This window comes from Homalodisca vitripennis, chromosome 4 (genome assembly GCF_021130785.1).
Source record: "Homalodisca vitripennis isolate AUS2020 chromosome 4, UT_GWSS_2.1, whole genome shotgun sequence".
Lineage (NCBI taxonomy): Eukaryota > Metazoa > Arthropoda > Insecta > Hemiptera > Cicadellidae > Homalodisca > Homalodisca vitripennis.
The window spans coordinates 66,876,456-66,890,204 of record NC_060210.1 but is presented as its reverse complement, the minus strand read 5'-3'; the positions used below and the strand labels follow the sequence as shown (position 1 = coordinate 66,890,204).

The window sequence follows — 13,749 nt, the reverse complement described above, 5'->3', positions numbered from 1 at the left end:
GCCTAATTTAGTTTCAATATCCATTGAATCACAAAAAATACTTGCTCCGATGAAACTCGAACCCGAGTCTTTCACTAGCCGTGAGACAAAAAATCACTACACTATTGGATAACTTTTATAAATTATTAACATTCATGATATTTTTACCATGTAACTAACGTATTACCAAGGGTAGTGCGCAAGCGGGGCGGATGTGCGGGGGTTGTCGGTGAGCGACGCGGAGGGTAGCGCTTCAGTCACGCGGCGCCGCCTGAGGTAACGTCACCCCCGTGCCAGTGTCTGTGTAGTGTTAGTGACTGTGTTAGTGTCAGGGTCAGTGGCAGCAAGGACAACATGCTGTAGAACCTTGCAGAATGGAGCTGGCTCTGGCATACGAGGTGTGTATTCAAAATTATTAACCTTACTAAAAATCTAACTTTGTGTGCCAACAAGTAGTATATATACATTTAAGTATACAAGTAGAATTTTCAAAGAAAATCAATATTTTTACTTTCTTATAAAAATTGATATAATAATAACAACTACACAATAATCAATACCATTTAGTTGGAGAATTACACCTTTTTAATTATTTTATGAAACAAGGTTTTTTAGTTCAACTGTCTTTAAAGGACTAAAAATACTGTCTTTAAAGGATTTGGCATTACTATTGAATGCATTTTTTTACTTAATTTTGGAACGTTTTTAATAACAAAATTAATGTTAATGTATTATTATTATTATTTTTTAAAATAGTTGTGAATAATAAAGTATTTTAACAGAAATAATTATAAAACATAACTGTTTAAAACATTATAATCATTTGAATAAACTGTATGAATATTAAGAAAAAAAGATACAAAATGGCTGTTTATAAACATTATTAGATATTTCAAACCATTATAAATTAATCTAAACTAATAGATATCAAGTTCAAATAAACCTTTATCTACTTCTTAACAAACATTTACACTACATACAGAAATTTTAAACTTTATTAGACACATACTGCTTGCATTGAAAAGAAAACGTTAAAATTTAAATTTAATAAATGAATGTATAACGTTTAAGATTGTTGTACTTCTTATATTTATACGGCGTTGTCTTATTTTTTAGTTATATAAATGATTGAAAATACATTTGAAAGGCAAATAATAAAGCTGAAGATCATAAAATTCTTAAAAAAATAGTTTGTTTCAAAATACTAAAGCTATGTTTGTTAATTATAATCTATAAAACAACTTGTAAAATATTTACCAATGCTGGCTGTCTTATGCAGAAGAAATATAGCGAGTAAACAGTTAATTTTGAAATTATTCCAAAATTTAGTATTGGGTAATTTTTGTGTAGTAATAATAATAATAATATTTGAAACATTAATATTTAGTTTAAATATGAATAGTTATAATTAAATGTTTTAGCGGTTATCAATATCTAAACCTAAAGTGTCACATATTTTTGGACATTTTACATAATCAAAAGAAAGTGCAGTTTAGTGGGAGCTAACTCTAGAGACTTAAAATTACATATTAAAGCAACAAATATTCACGTATAATAAGTGTTACAGCATATATATATATATATATATATATATATATATATATATATATACATGGTATATATACATGTATATCGTATACCATAAAGAAGGGCTATCTTGGCACTTTGGTTCACAAGTAGCAAAGTGTTTAATATTATGAGTGGTTCAACAACTTTTACTTCTACTACTGCTGGATTGTCTATTTTTAAACACATGTTAAATGATATACGTAATTTGATATCTAGTAATCTACGGGTCATTCAATAAATATTGGTATTTTTCATTCCTACCTACATATGTAAATAAGAATGTGCTAATGCACAGAAAAATATCACTTATTGCTGAAATAACTGGAAGCAATAATAATTATACAGTAATTATTAAATTCAGATATCTAAACTTTATATTGAAAATAAATGCACAGAAATGTATTATAGCATGAACATTAACACATAGCATGTACTATTTTATATAACATAATTTAACAAGGAATTAAATATTTTGGTGTTGTTTTACTTAAAATGGAGACAAATTTGATTAACTTTTTGTTAATAAAGAGTTAAGAAAGATTCAAGAATATTTACTATAACATTGAGAGTAAACAGGTGTTCTTGATGGCAAGAAATGTACACGTTACTTTGAAATTTTTGTAAGGTATATCAATATTAACAAGTTACCTTACTGGGATTAGATTTCTCTGAACCACAAATTTTTCATATAACTAAATAAAAAAGTACTTGTCCCTAGAACAAAATCAAAATCTAACATTTAATGATTTTAGCAACACAATTCTTAGCAACATTATCCTGTAGAAGTTGACAGTAACTTATTTAAAAACCGATGGAAGAAAGAGTTTTCCATTTCTTGGAGATAGCTTGCCTGCCACCATTGTCTCGGGGGAGTTATTAATGGAAAGTACCCGCTCCACCTGCCTTACAAGGTAAACCGACCACAAATCATTCTTCTTATGTTCTATTAAACTTTTCCGAAAAATAAACAACTCTTTTGAAGGACCACTCTTTTTAATTGTAGTTATTGCATCAGAAAATCAAATAAGTTTTACCCGTTATAACATTGTAGGAAATATGAAACAATGTTTTACATTTAAATTCGTGACTGATTAAATTACGAACTTCTCTCTAATGAATATTGAGAGTAAACTTAAAAAATGTTCACAGAAAAAAGAATAAAATGGATAGTTTGGAGTTTATTTTATTTAATGAGACACCTTGCTACCTGACATTTATCTCGTATAATATACTAACAACACTCTTAAACATACTCGTAAATGGGCTTATAGATGTAATAAGTTTATCTCTATCAATATTTAAATTTGTATAGTGGTAAGGTATGGGGACGGACGGTTATATATTTGTATTATTATTTGGGCTGCAGAATTAAAACTTCAAGGCAATTTCAAGTTAGAACTAGACCTAAAGTTTTATGTTCATAGCCACTCTATAACTCCTACAGAGAAGGCCTACAATGGATCAATAGATAATTTTGAATGTAAGCATAGGTTTTAAATGTAAAGGGCTGGTAAAGCAAAAAAGAACGCCGTAAACCTAATTTCAAAAGGATCATTCGTTTAAATGTGATTACTATTCAACGACTTTTGAGCCGAAACGGTGTTGATAAACAAACTTTTTGTAACTAAAGCTAATGTATAGTTAATTTACTAATACGGAAAGTTTATTAAGACAAACATTTTAAAGGTTTTCTTCTCTTTGAGTTTACATTGGAGTTATTACAACAAGGAAATAAACAATTCCTTATCATAAAGGGGTCATTTAGATCAAGTGACCCAAATTATTAAAATTTTGTTATTGCTATCTAATTTTGGAATTCCAACTTACACATTAAAATATTCTCAGTGATTGTTTATTTTCCATATCAGTATAACTTTGTTCATTAGCTAACCATCTCTTATACATTAAGGTTTAACCTATGTCAGGAATATATTTAATAATTCTGTTGCCTTTCAAACAGTTTTAACACCTCCTGTAACATTTGTAGTAATTAATTTTTCAAATTGTTACACACGAATCAGAAGCTTTAAAATGATTATATTAAAACCTAAGCTTACATTTAAAATTATCTACCGACTCATCGATCGGAGGTGGAGAGTTGGGAAGACCAGACAGAAAGACGGAAAGTTATGAAAAAGTATTTTCATCTCCTCCAGCAAGCAAAAGAGAAACTTTATCAGCCTAATGAGTTAAGGCCTCCATTAACGCTCTGCAAAATTTTATAGTTGAACATGCACAGACATAGTGAATTAATGTCTTATACAAAGACTCATTCTTGTCTACGTAGAAATAAAGTTTAAGAAAACTTTCAAGTAAACAGATGTGATCGTTCTCGAAATATTCTACCAGATACTGCATTCCGTTTTTAGTTCCTTAAGACTTAAACTGCCAATAACTTTTAAAAATATTGTTATATTATGGCAAAATATGGTTTTCATTAAGTATTTTTTCTAAGCCTTTTGTGTTAGTATGATAAATGTCTCATACAACTTCCGGCGATGTGTATATCATTCTGATGCAGACAGCTCTGCATTGTTTCTTGCCTTGTGTGGTTTAATATTTTACATTTCATACAAAATTTCTGCATTCTCAATGCATACATACCTAGTTTGCTAAAAGATGAAAATAGAGTTTGCATAAAAATACAATAAATTGACACTGCAACTCATATGACGTTTACATTTTTATTTATAGCATCTGTTACATTGTGATTCTGTGTCTGATTTGGAAGTAAATAGTGAGGAAATGTTATTTGAACAGTAGCTAATTACCCAATATTAATTTTATAAATTTATTTATGAAATTATATTAATTTACGTGAACAACAAGTTGCGTTCCATGAGGTTCAATAAATTTCCTTGCAAAATATCTTAACGCCAAGAGCCATGTACATAAATGTGATACAAGATGTATATTATACTTATTCATGGAGTTTTAGTGGATTTTAATGTGTTTATGAAAAGAGCAGTGTTTTCATTAGATATTTATGAAAACCATAATTGTGTTTTTTACTTAAATTTTCGATAACACGAAGGAAATTTCTCTTTCTATCAAACTGATATATGTGGCCTAGGAAGAAAGTTTTAGTCTCAAATATATGTACGCGGCAGTTAACGTATTAAATTAGGAGTTTTCAAATAATAAAAGTTCCGGTGACCAACCGACCTTCCCTACACACAAGAGTGCACTGAGATCAAATCTTGTCACAGAGTTTTAACATTGACTTTCCACTCTTTTCCTTTGTAATCTCATTATTGACATCTAAAATGATTTGAGCCTACTTACAAACTTATTTATTCTGCTATTTTTGTTGTAGTCATCAATATAAACATGACCAATATAAACATATTCACTAACGTTAAGTCAAATCCTATGGAGTGGCATGCATTATCATCCAACTCATTGTTGCACTTATGTAAATGAAGCTTAGTTAAAATTTTAAGTTTATAGGTCATTTTGTTTAATATATATCGTGTGGACAAACAGACAGAAATGAAATGATTAGCCCCACAACTGACAGACTTCACCAAAGCTCAGCCAATAAAAAGTTCAACCATCTCCAGAGTTTTCAGCATCGTAGTACGATATACGCGGGTTAACCAAAACTACGCAGTAGTTGTTCATAAATGTCTAAATAATTAAATAACTTCAACCCTAGCTCTAACACACAATAATATTTATTTGCTCATTGTAAATATACATCATTCTTATACTGTGAATTTGCTATACTGGTTTACAAAGCATTTGAAATGAATATTTACTTATGCTCAAAGATTGCATCATAAGTATACATTAAATATATATTTTTATACTTGGTATTTTAAATTTAAAGAAATCTATAAAACAGGAAACGTGTTATTGTTTGGATTGGTCGTGAGTGTATCAGTATCTAGAGTTACGAGTATCAAGAACTTTCGCTGTGGGGATATCGAAAAAATAAATAAATAAGTAGACTAACGGGAGAAAGATAGATAGGTTTTTTTAACATAATATTTGTATAAAATTTGATATAAAACATAAGACTTTAACAAATATCAAGTTATAAAAAGAAAATTTAATTAATTCTGGTTAGTTCTAATTATGTTAAGTAAATATTAACTAACTGCTTAACAAAATAGAATGTGAAAAATCATTACAAATATTTAAAGGTGAATTTGAAATTATTTAATATCAAAATTCCAATAGTTGGTGAATAAGTGTTGATTGGAAAGTTGCGTAGGATTGATAAACGTGTCTTGCTAAGAGATAATGGATCATACTGAAGCAAGTTTTTAACTAATAAACGTTCATGATATAATGTTTTTGGTAAAAGTTCATTTACTGCTAGTTAATTGTTAGTTGTCAATTTCATCCGCAAACAGTTGGCACTACACTGGTCACACGTGAAGGCACAGAATCCTTTTAAATGTGACAACAAGTAACTTTATATGCCTACAAAACATTACACAATGTACATAAATTATAAAAACTGTCTAAATTATGAAATATTTGTTTTATTAGATAACGTTTTAGCTTGATTTTCTATGTACTAGTGCAACCACCAATGTCTGGCAATTAAATAAGTCTGTTGTAAGTAAATGCTATCAACTAAAGACTGTAAATATTACGGGTTCGCCCATTGTTCCCCTAAACGTGTGTGAACGTGATTTCTTATCAAAGTGGACGTGCTCCACATAACACTTAAAAGTGAGTTACGTTCAGTTTGAAAGAAATATTTCTATTATTAAAGACATTTAGTTGTTGAATACATTTATACCGTAACAAACGGCTTAAACTGTACTCGTATATGGCTCAGTTGATAGCTCTTTCTCTGGTCAAAGACTGGGAAAAGAGGATAAGAAACATTAATTGGAGTAGAGCCTTAGGATTAAGACTATCCAAAATGTTTATACCTCCTTACGTTAAAGAGTGGACAGCTCTGTTAGATCAGAATAAGGAGGATATAAGACTAATATTAGGAATGTTGACAGGACATGGCCCTCTAATGAAACATCTTATGAGGGTAGGTCTTAGCCAGCCTGACGTATGCAGACTCCGTGGAGTTGAGGAAAAATCAGCATAGAATATCTGGTTAGATTGTCCTGCCATCTTAGAAACTTAGAAATGATTCCTGGGAGCATATCTCCTCAGCCCCAAAGATATCAGAGAACAGGAGCCCTCAAATCTGATCGGTTTTTGCAAAAGCCTCGGACTTTGAGGATACAAAATTAAAGTAAGGGAGCCACAAAGGTCCTAGTAGGACTAAGCGCGGGGACAAATTGTCCTTTTCCCTCAGGAAGGAAAAAATGGCTCAGTTGAGCCCTAGTTTTATTCCAAACATTAAATGACTGTAACCAAACTAAAAAAATACCAGCGTTTCTTGAATTTTTTCACAGAAAGAAAAGAAAACCAAACTACAGTAATGTTACTTAATTTGTTAATTCGATAAGGATTTGATTACAGTTTAATGTCTTGACATAGGTTATGGAATAACCAACTTATATTTAGTCATAACTAGTTTTAAAGTAGTAAAATTGACGATTGTAGTTCATAACACTAGACATAATTAATATTTAAAATCATAACTTTTGTCGTGCAACAATAATATTTTGAATACTGCACCTGGAAAGGCTATTTTGAAATGCAAATTTGAAGTTTGCTTAAAAAATAAATATCTTAAGCATTTCACTAAAGAGCTTAAAGGTAGAAAATGTTTTTTTAGCAATATTTACAATACATTCTTGAAGCTCTTCTCTTATTGGAAATTATCTATTAATTCAAACAAACTCTCCAATAATGTAGTTTTTATTTTTGTGAGGCCTTTCATACTCATTGAGTACATCTTCAGACTCACACAACTGAATAAAAGTAATAATAACAATAGGAACATAAACAATTTTGTACTAAATAAAAACATATGTCATTAAAAATACAAAGGGGTAATATTCTATGACAGCACAGTATGTTATATGTATATATTAAAAATAAAGTTTATATTTAGTTAAATCAAATAAAGTAACGGTGAGTATGAAAGGCCTCACAAAAATAAAAACTACATTATTGGAGAGTTTGTTTGAATTAATAAATATTTACAATATCAAAAGAAGTATGTAGGGATGGCATATCGTAATAGTTTCCAATACTAACTTAGGAATACATAGGGACATTCCACCACGAGATAGATTTTCCAGGTGTCATACGTATAAAAACGCAAAGGCTCAATAAATCATGATAAATTCTTTCACTTCCCGTGAAATAAAATAAATCCTGTTTATAATAAAGAATCCTGTCTGTACGTTTGTATATAGATTTTGATTAATGTATATAACCATGGTTTTAAAGCTCTCTAAAATTGTAAATATCTGTTAATATTTCAAATAATTAAGAAGAATAAGGTTTAAACACAAAATCTTTCTTTTAGTGTATTCTTTGCAAGGACACAAATAATATTAGTATTATAATAACATGGCTAGTTTAATACATACCATATCCATGTAAGCCGTGGCTGATCTTTACTTAGTAAAGGCAACAAAAACTTAAAATAAGACAGCGGAACTTTATACTTGTTGATGCTCAAGTTCATTGTAAGAATATACCAAAACTTACTCCAGTATTGTGGAAAAAATTAGTTTCATTTAACTAATGAAATACTTAGTTTAAAAAAAACACCGTAGTAGTTTTAAATAATTTACTAACTTCAAACAGGACATAAACTTGTATATTTTAGTAACTTGTAAATAAAAACTATATTAAATCGTAAGCGCTGCACTAATTAAATGATCATCACATTACGACACCTATCAAATTGAATAATATGAAACTTTACACAGGTAAAATGTAACTTTGCCTTATACCTGATTACTAAGAAACGGTTTATCTCTTAAACCTCACTCCTACGCTTTACTAGACTGAGGAAAAGTGATTGAGATCTGGAACTACCCTTTCTGGTGTGTAAAGTTATAAATAAAAGTGTATAGAGCTTTAGACTGAAATAATATTAACTGATCGAAGTTTATTTATGAACAGTTTATCTCACAAACTATAGTAATCCAGTAGGCTTATAATATATAGGAGCTATTTTTCCGAGTACTTATTATGTTCCATCTTATGGAAAAAGAACTGTTTAGTGTGATGGAATGATTTTTTTAAATATTCAAGGCTACACCTGTTTCATCAATTCAAAGATATTTTAAAATATAAGATTAGTAAATAAGATAATTTTATAATCAAGAGGTTCCAAATGCCAAAACACTGAATTTACGTAGTGCTATAAAAAATGCAAGCCATCAAATTTAAAAAAAATATATAAATTTTGAAGCTAATTTGATTAATAGTGATTTATTGAAATCTGTTAAAAAAGGGTGTATTTACACAGTGCAAATTTGGATTTTTATCAAATACTTTCCCTAAATAATTCAAAATAAGTAAAACAATTTTACTATCATATAAATTTTATTTACGTATTCATAAATGCGAATGAAGAACCAAATATGAATTTGGGGCAGATGTATAGAAGTAGCCTTACTGCTGATTTCGGATGATGTAATAGTTTACAGATTAGACTGAAATGAGGTTGCGCTCCAGCTAGTTCTCTAAACTTAAGCCATAATTTACCCTTGGTGTACTGGTATAGTGTGTAAGAAACATTAACCGCAGCTTATATGAGAAGTTATACCGCTTTGTATTGAGCTATTTTCTACTGGCACACTGATCTTTTGAGTTCAATAGATAATTTCCTAAATTATTATTAATGAACAGGAAGCATGACAGATAATGTAATCCTCCAGTACGATGTCCTATTTTGAATTTCATGAACAAAATATGGGGCAATGCAAAAACCTCAGCGTGAGTTTAGAAAACCTCCAGTAGAAATTATGGCATAGCACAATGTTCGTAGGTATGGTTTGTATCCTTTTTATAATCTAAAGTGACCTCGAAGGATATTCTTTTCACTAATATATCTTTTTCCTACACCTTTGCTGTATATCGTCACCTATTCTTTTTTAATAAATCTCGTTCTTGAGTCTGGTGGCTGCCTAACGATCTCATCCGATTTCTTTACTCGACTAGCATGGCAGCTCATGACATATCGGTTGTCTTGGTTTTTTGGGAAGGATAATAGATTTACGCCACCGTTAGTCTAATGATGAATGGTGGTTGTTGTGGTGCGAATGTCACAGTGTTATACGTCAGTCTCATGTTCTACATATACGGTAGGTTATTCAGTGCAGCCCTGTATTCTTTAGTTCAGTTGAATTAACTGTTTGTTTTACTGATTAAGTCCATGTTTTGTTCTCCTCCCTAGACCAGTGGACATAGTCACGGCTCTCTAATTGGGAGATAACGGGTTCAAATCCCAGGGAGGTCACATCAGACAGAAATAACAGCCAAAGTGACCCAGACAAGCCAGCATAGCCAAGAGCTGAGGCCTAAAAGAGATAAAAAGTCCATAGGCTATTTTACAGAGTGCGTATGGAGCTGTCACAATTTTGCTGTTATTTATTATAGATTTTAGTTATTTGCAGGATTCGTTATACACGCGTAGAAGAGATCAGATTTGCAGATGTCGAAACGTTGTGTAATTAAAGAAATGAAAATAAAAATGCATTTAGCTGTGCTAGTTAATTGATTCTCAACGTAAATATAAATATTATTCTAGCTATCCTATTTAAAATTCATTGCGTTTTGTTGTAATATTTAGCTTTGCAATAGGAACATATTAGCTTTAAAATGAATTGAAACTACGCGCATTTCCTGTCCGTAAGTAGTGTATAAAGAGTACATTATGATAAAAGATTGAAAAATAACATCAGGCGGTTTACAACAAATAGAAAATGTGATTAACAAGGCATCTCGACTCTTATGGATTTTATTTTATATCGTATTAATTTAGGAATAAATTAAAAAATAAGGGCATTCTTTCTGTTTCACATACTGTTTGAAATATTTATATCCTGACAGTTTTAGAAATGTTCGCAACTGAAACGTATTTTGATCATAAGTTCAACGTTGTTCGTGGTTTTTAAAGTAATACAAGTTTATGTTACGCAAGACAAGTGCAAATATGTTCAGGCAAACAGAAGGGGAAGCTTCCTCACATAAACAAAAACCATCGGCACCAAAAAACCATATTTGACCTCTCTCGCATTTGAATTTGTTTACATCTGGCGTTGAGCGTTTCAAAGGTAATGATTATTCTCAGCAAGCAGCCACAGCGGGGATAAGGCACGTATATTCAACAACCTCAATGCTTGGAGCCATTCTCATACAAATACAGCCGAGACGCTAGGATCATCCGTTACGAATGTTTCATACGTGTTCTCTCGCAAGTCATATTTTGTTATACTAATCGTTGGGAAATCTGTCATAATTGTCGGTTACTTAATGCAATTATAAATGTATTACTATTAAAAACCTTATTACAATATTATCTTGAAGAGAACAACCAGCTATTATGCAATTTTAAACCTTCTCAGTTATGTATGGTGGGGGGAGGTAACATAACCTATAATTAAGGCTTGTAAGGGAATACTTTACTGAACATTCTAATTATCTTTGAGAGACAACAGATTTGTTAACACAGTATTATATGTGTGTGATGGTTATTACTATTATGAATTATATTGAATAAACATTGGGCTCTACGAGTATATCAATGTATTTTATTGAACATCAGATACGGAAATTAGTAATTTAATCACAGACTTCCCACTTATTGGAAGAGATATACTCAGATAAACTTAATAAATTTAATAACTAAACTAGTATTCAAGGATTTAACACAAGATATAAAAATAATTTAAACACGAAAAGATGTACGTATACTATTACACAAAATAGTTGTGAATATATGGGTATAAAAATGTACAATGTTTTACCAAATAATATCAAGAAATTGCCGTACAATAAATGTAAATCAGCAGTTAAGAGCTTCCTAGTCGAAAACTGTTTATATGAGGTCTGTGAGTATTTTGACGTAGTTAAATCTAACTTTAACTGGAAAATATTCTAGCCTTAGTGATCTTTGACCATTGTTATGCTTTACAGTGTACAAAAATAAAACTCTTGAATCTTGAATCTTGCGGTAATCCCTAGTCGTAATCCGTACCACCTTACTCCATTCAGAATCTTCCACAGACCCGGCAAACTCGTAGCCTTAAATAGGGGAATGGCTTGAAACAACTACTTGTATTAATTAACTGGCATCGGAATTAAAAATGTAAATGTAAATGGATTTTTGTCTAAGTTTAAGTCTATAAATTCCATAACTGATAATGCTGGCCTTGAAAGGAGAACGTCTAGGGGTTTCCCTGATCTTAACGTCATCCCTCACACCGCACATCGCCTTTAAGTCTGCACCTTGGAATCTCAAAGATTTAAAATTTGTGTCAGCATAATGATATCTCCTTTTGAAGGGAGTGTAGGTCATACCGGTATTTTGAAAAAGGCACTGGCCCAGTAATATCTCCCAGAACTTTTAAGTTGTTCGTTTTTGAACTAAAACCGATATCCTATACGACATATTCTTTTATTAAAACAGTACATATATTACAAATATACTGCATGGGTCAAAACTAACTAGATTTTATAAAACTATTTTAAAATCTGTTATATTACTGATGTTTTTGGTATTAGTGGCATAATACAGAGTATGGATTACGATTTTAGACTGCCTACTTAACCTAGTTCATTGTTGTACTTTAGAAACATTTTAAGCAAATATAGCTGAGAAATTGTTTGTGTATGAGCAGCTCAGATTGCTTCGAGGTATGAAGTGTGGAAATCGATTATTTTAGGGCGAAGATGGTGGCGTGGAGAGGATGGAGTAAATGATGCAATACGTTTAGAGACAATGAAGAACCGTCATACAAAGCTCATGACCATGACATAGGCTCTGTGAAAGGTATAAGAAGCCCATGCACATGAAGATCGGAGGAAAATGTAGTATCAGTTCGGGAAATTACAATATATCAATGATCAAACATTGATGACCTAATTGTTATGCAAGATGGTGCGCCTCCCCGCTTTGCAATATTCTTTCGCGAGTTGTTAGAAAAAAATTCCCTGGGCGTTGGCTGGGACGGCGTGGATCACACGAAGATGCCTGAAGGAAGTCGAGATCTTTTTGAATGTGACGTTATTTGTGGGTACGTAAATTAGGAGTAATGGAAGTCCAAACTTCGTACACTGGAGGAGTTGAAAAACGGAATTCAAGAGGATATCACCAAGATCCCAATAAACTTCGTTTGGAAAAGTGTAAATTGTATACCTAGCCGTTTGATGAGGTTAGTTAACAACACGGGTGCCTACTTTGAGATTTAACTTATTCCTACGTTTTATATTGTAGCGAAACTCACGTGCATCGTTTCTGAATAAAAAATGTCGAAACATTTCTTTGACAACTTCATAGTTTTAAAATACTAAGTGTTACTTCGATAAATCAATCTGAGTCTCTTAGTATTCTTAACAAAACAAAAGTAATTGCTCTTTGAATAAATCAATATATTATTATTTGTTTCTTAATTGAAGGCAAAGAAACTAGAAACCCCTTAATCGACTAATCCATATTTATACATTCATTTATGCATGGTTAATTAAGAAAACAGGCGTCCAAATAGTTTTACGACTCCATTACTTTCCTTATCTAGTTATAAATTTCAAAATTTTTATCCAATTTTTTTTTATAAAATATATATATATATATATAATTGTGTTTAGTATAAACCGATTGCTAATAAGGAATCGAAACCGTAATATATATAAATGAAAATGTCCTCTATCATTATTCCTGCAACAGAAGTTCTGAGGCTGGCGTTAACATCACTTAATGCTCGTTTAAGAGTACTTCTCGTTGGAATAAATGAGGAACAAATTCAAATTCAAATTCGTTTAATGTCGTAACACAACTTTTCTTGTATGGCAGAGTCAAGTACATGCTGTATATACATAGCTTATAAAGTAAAACAATAAGAATACAATGGTTATGCAACAGTAAATATTATACTAAATATTTTTTATAATTAGTCTACATAATTATTGTAAAAAAAAACTAAAAAGGTTAAACGAGTCACAACTTTACAATTATTAGTTTATGCCCGATTAAAAAAAGTTTACAATTCCAACTAATAATGCAAGAAAAACAAAACAAAAAAACAAAAACATTATTATACCAGAAACTCTCCCACCGTGTAAAAACAACCCGCCACTAAATGCTCCTTTAGT

At 30.8% G+C, this 13,749-nt stretch overlaps 1 protein-coding gene across 1 annotated transcript in view; it reads left to right on the top strand.

Moving 5' to 3' along the window:
- The first annotated feature begins 250 nt into the window (after positions 1–250).
- Positions 251–13,749, top strand: part of LOC124359437 (dopamine receptor 1-like) — a 51,330-nt gene continuing 37,831 nt past the window's right edge. The window contains exon 1 of the mRNA XM_046812176.1: positions 251–377. Within this exon, the coding sequence (XP_046668132.1) occupies positions 354–377 (24 nt within the window). The 5' untranslated portion in view covers positions 251–353. The remainder of the gene's footprint in view (positions 378–13,749) is intronic.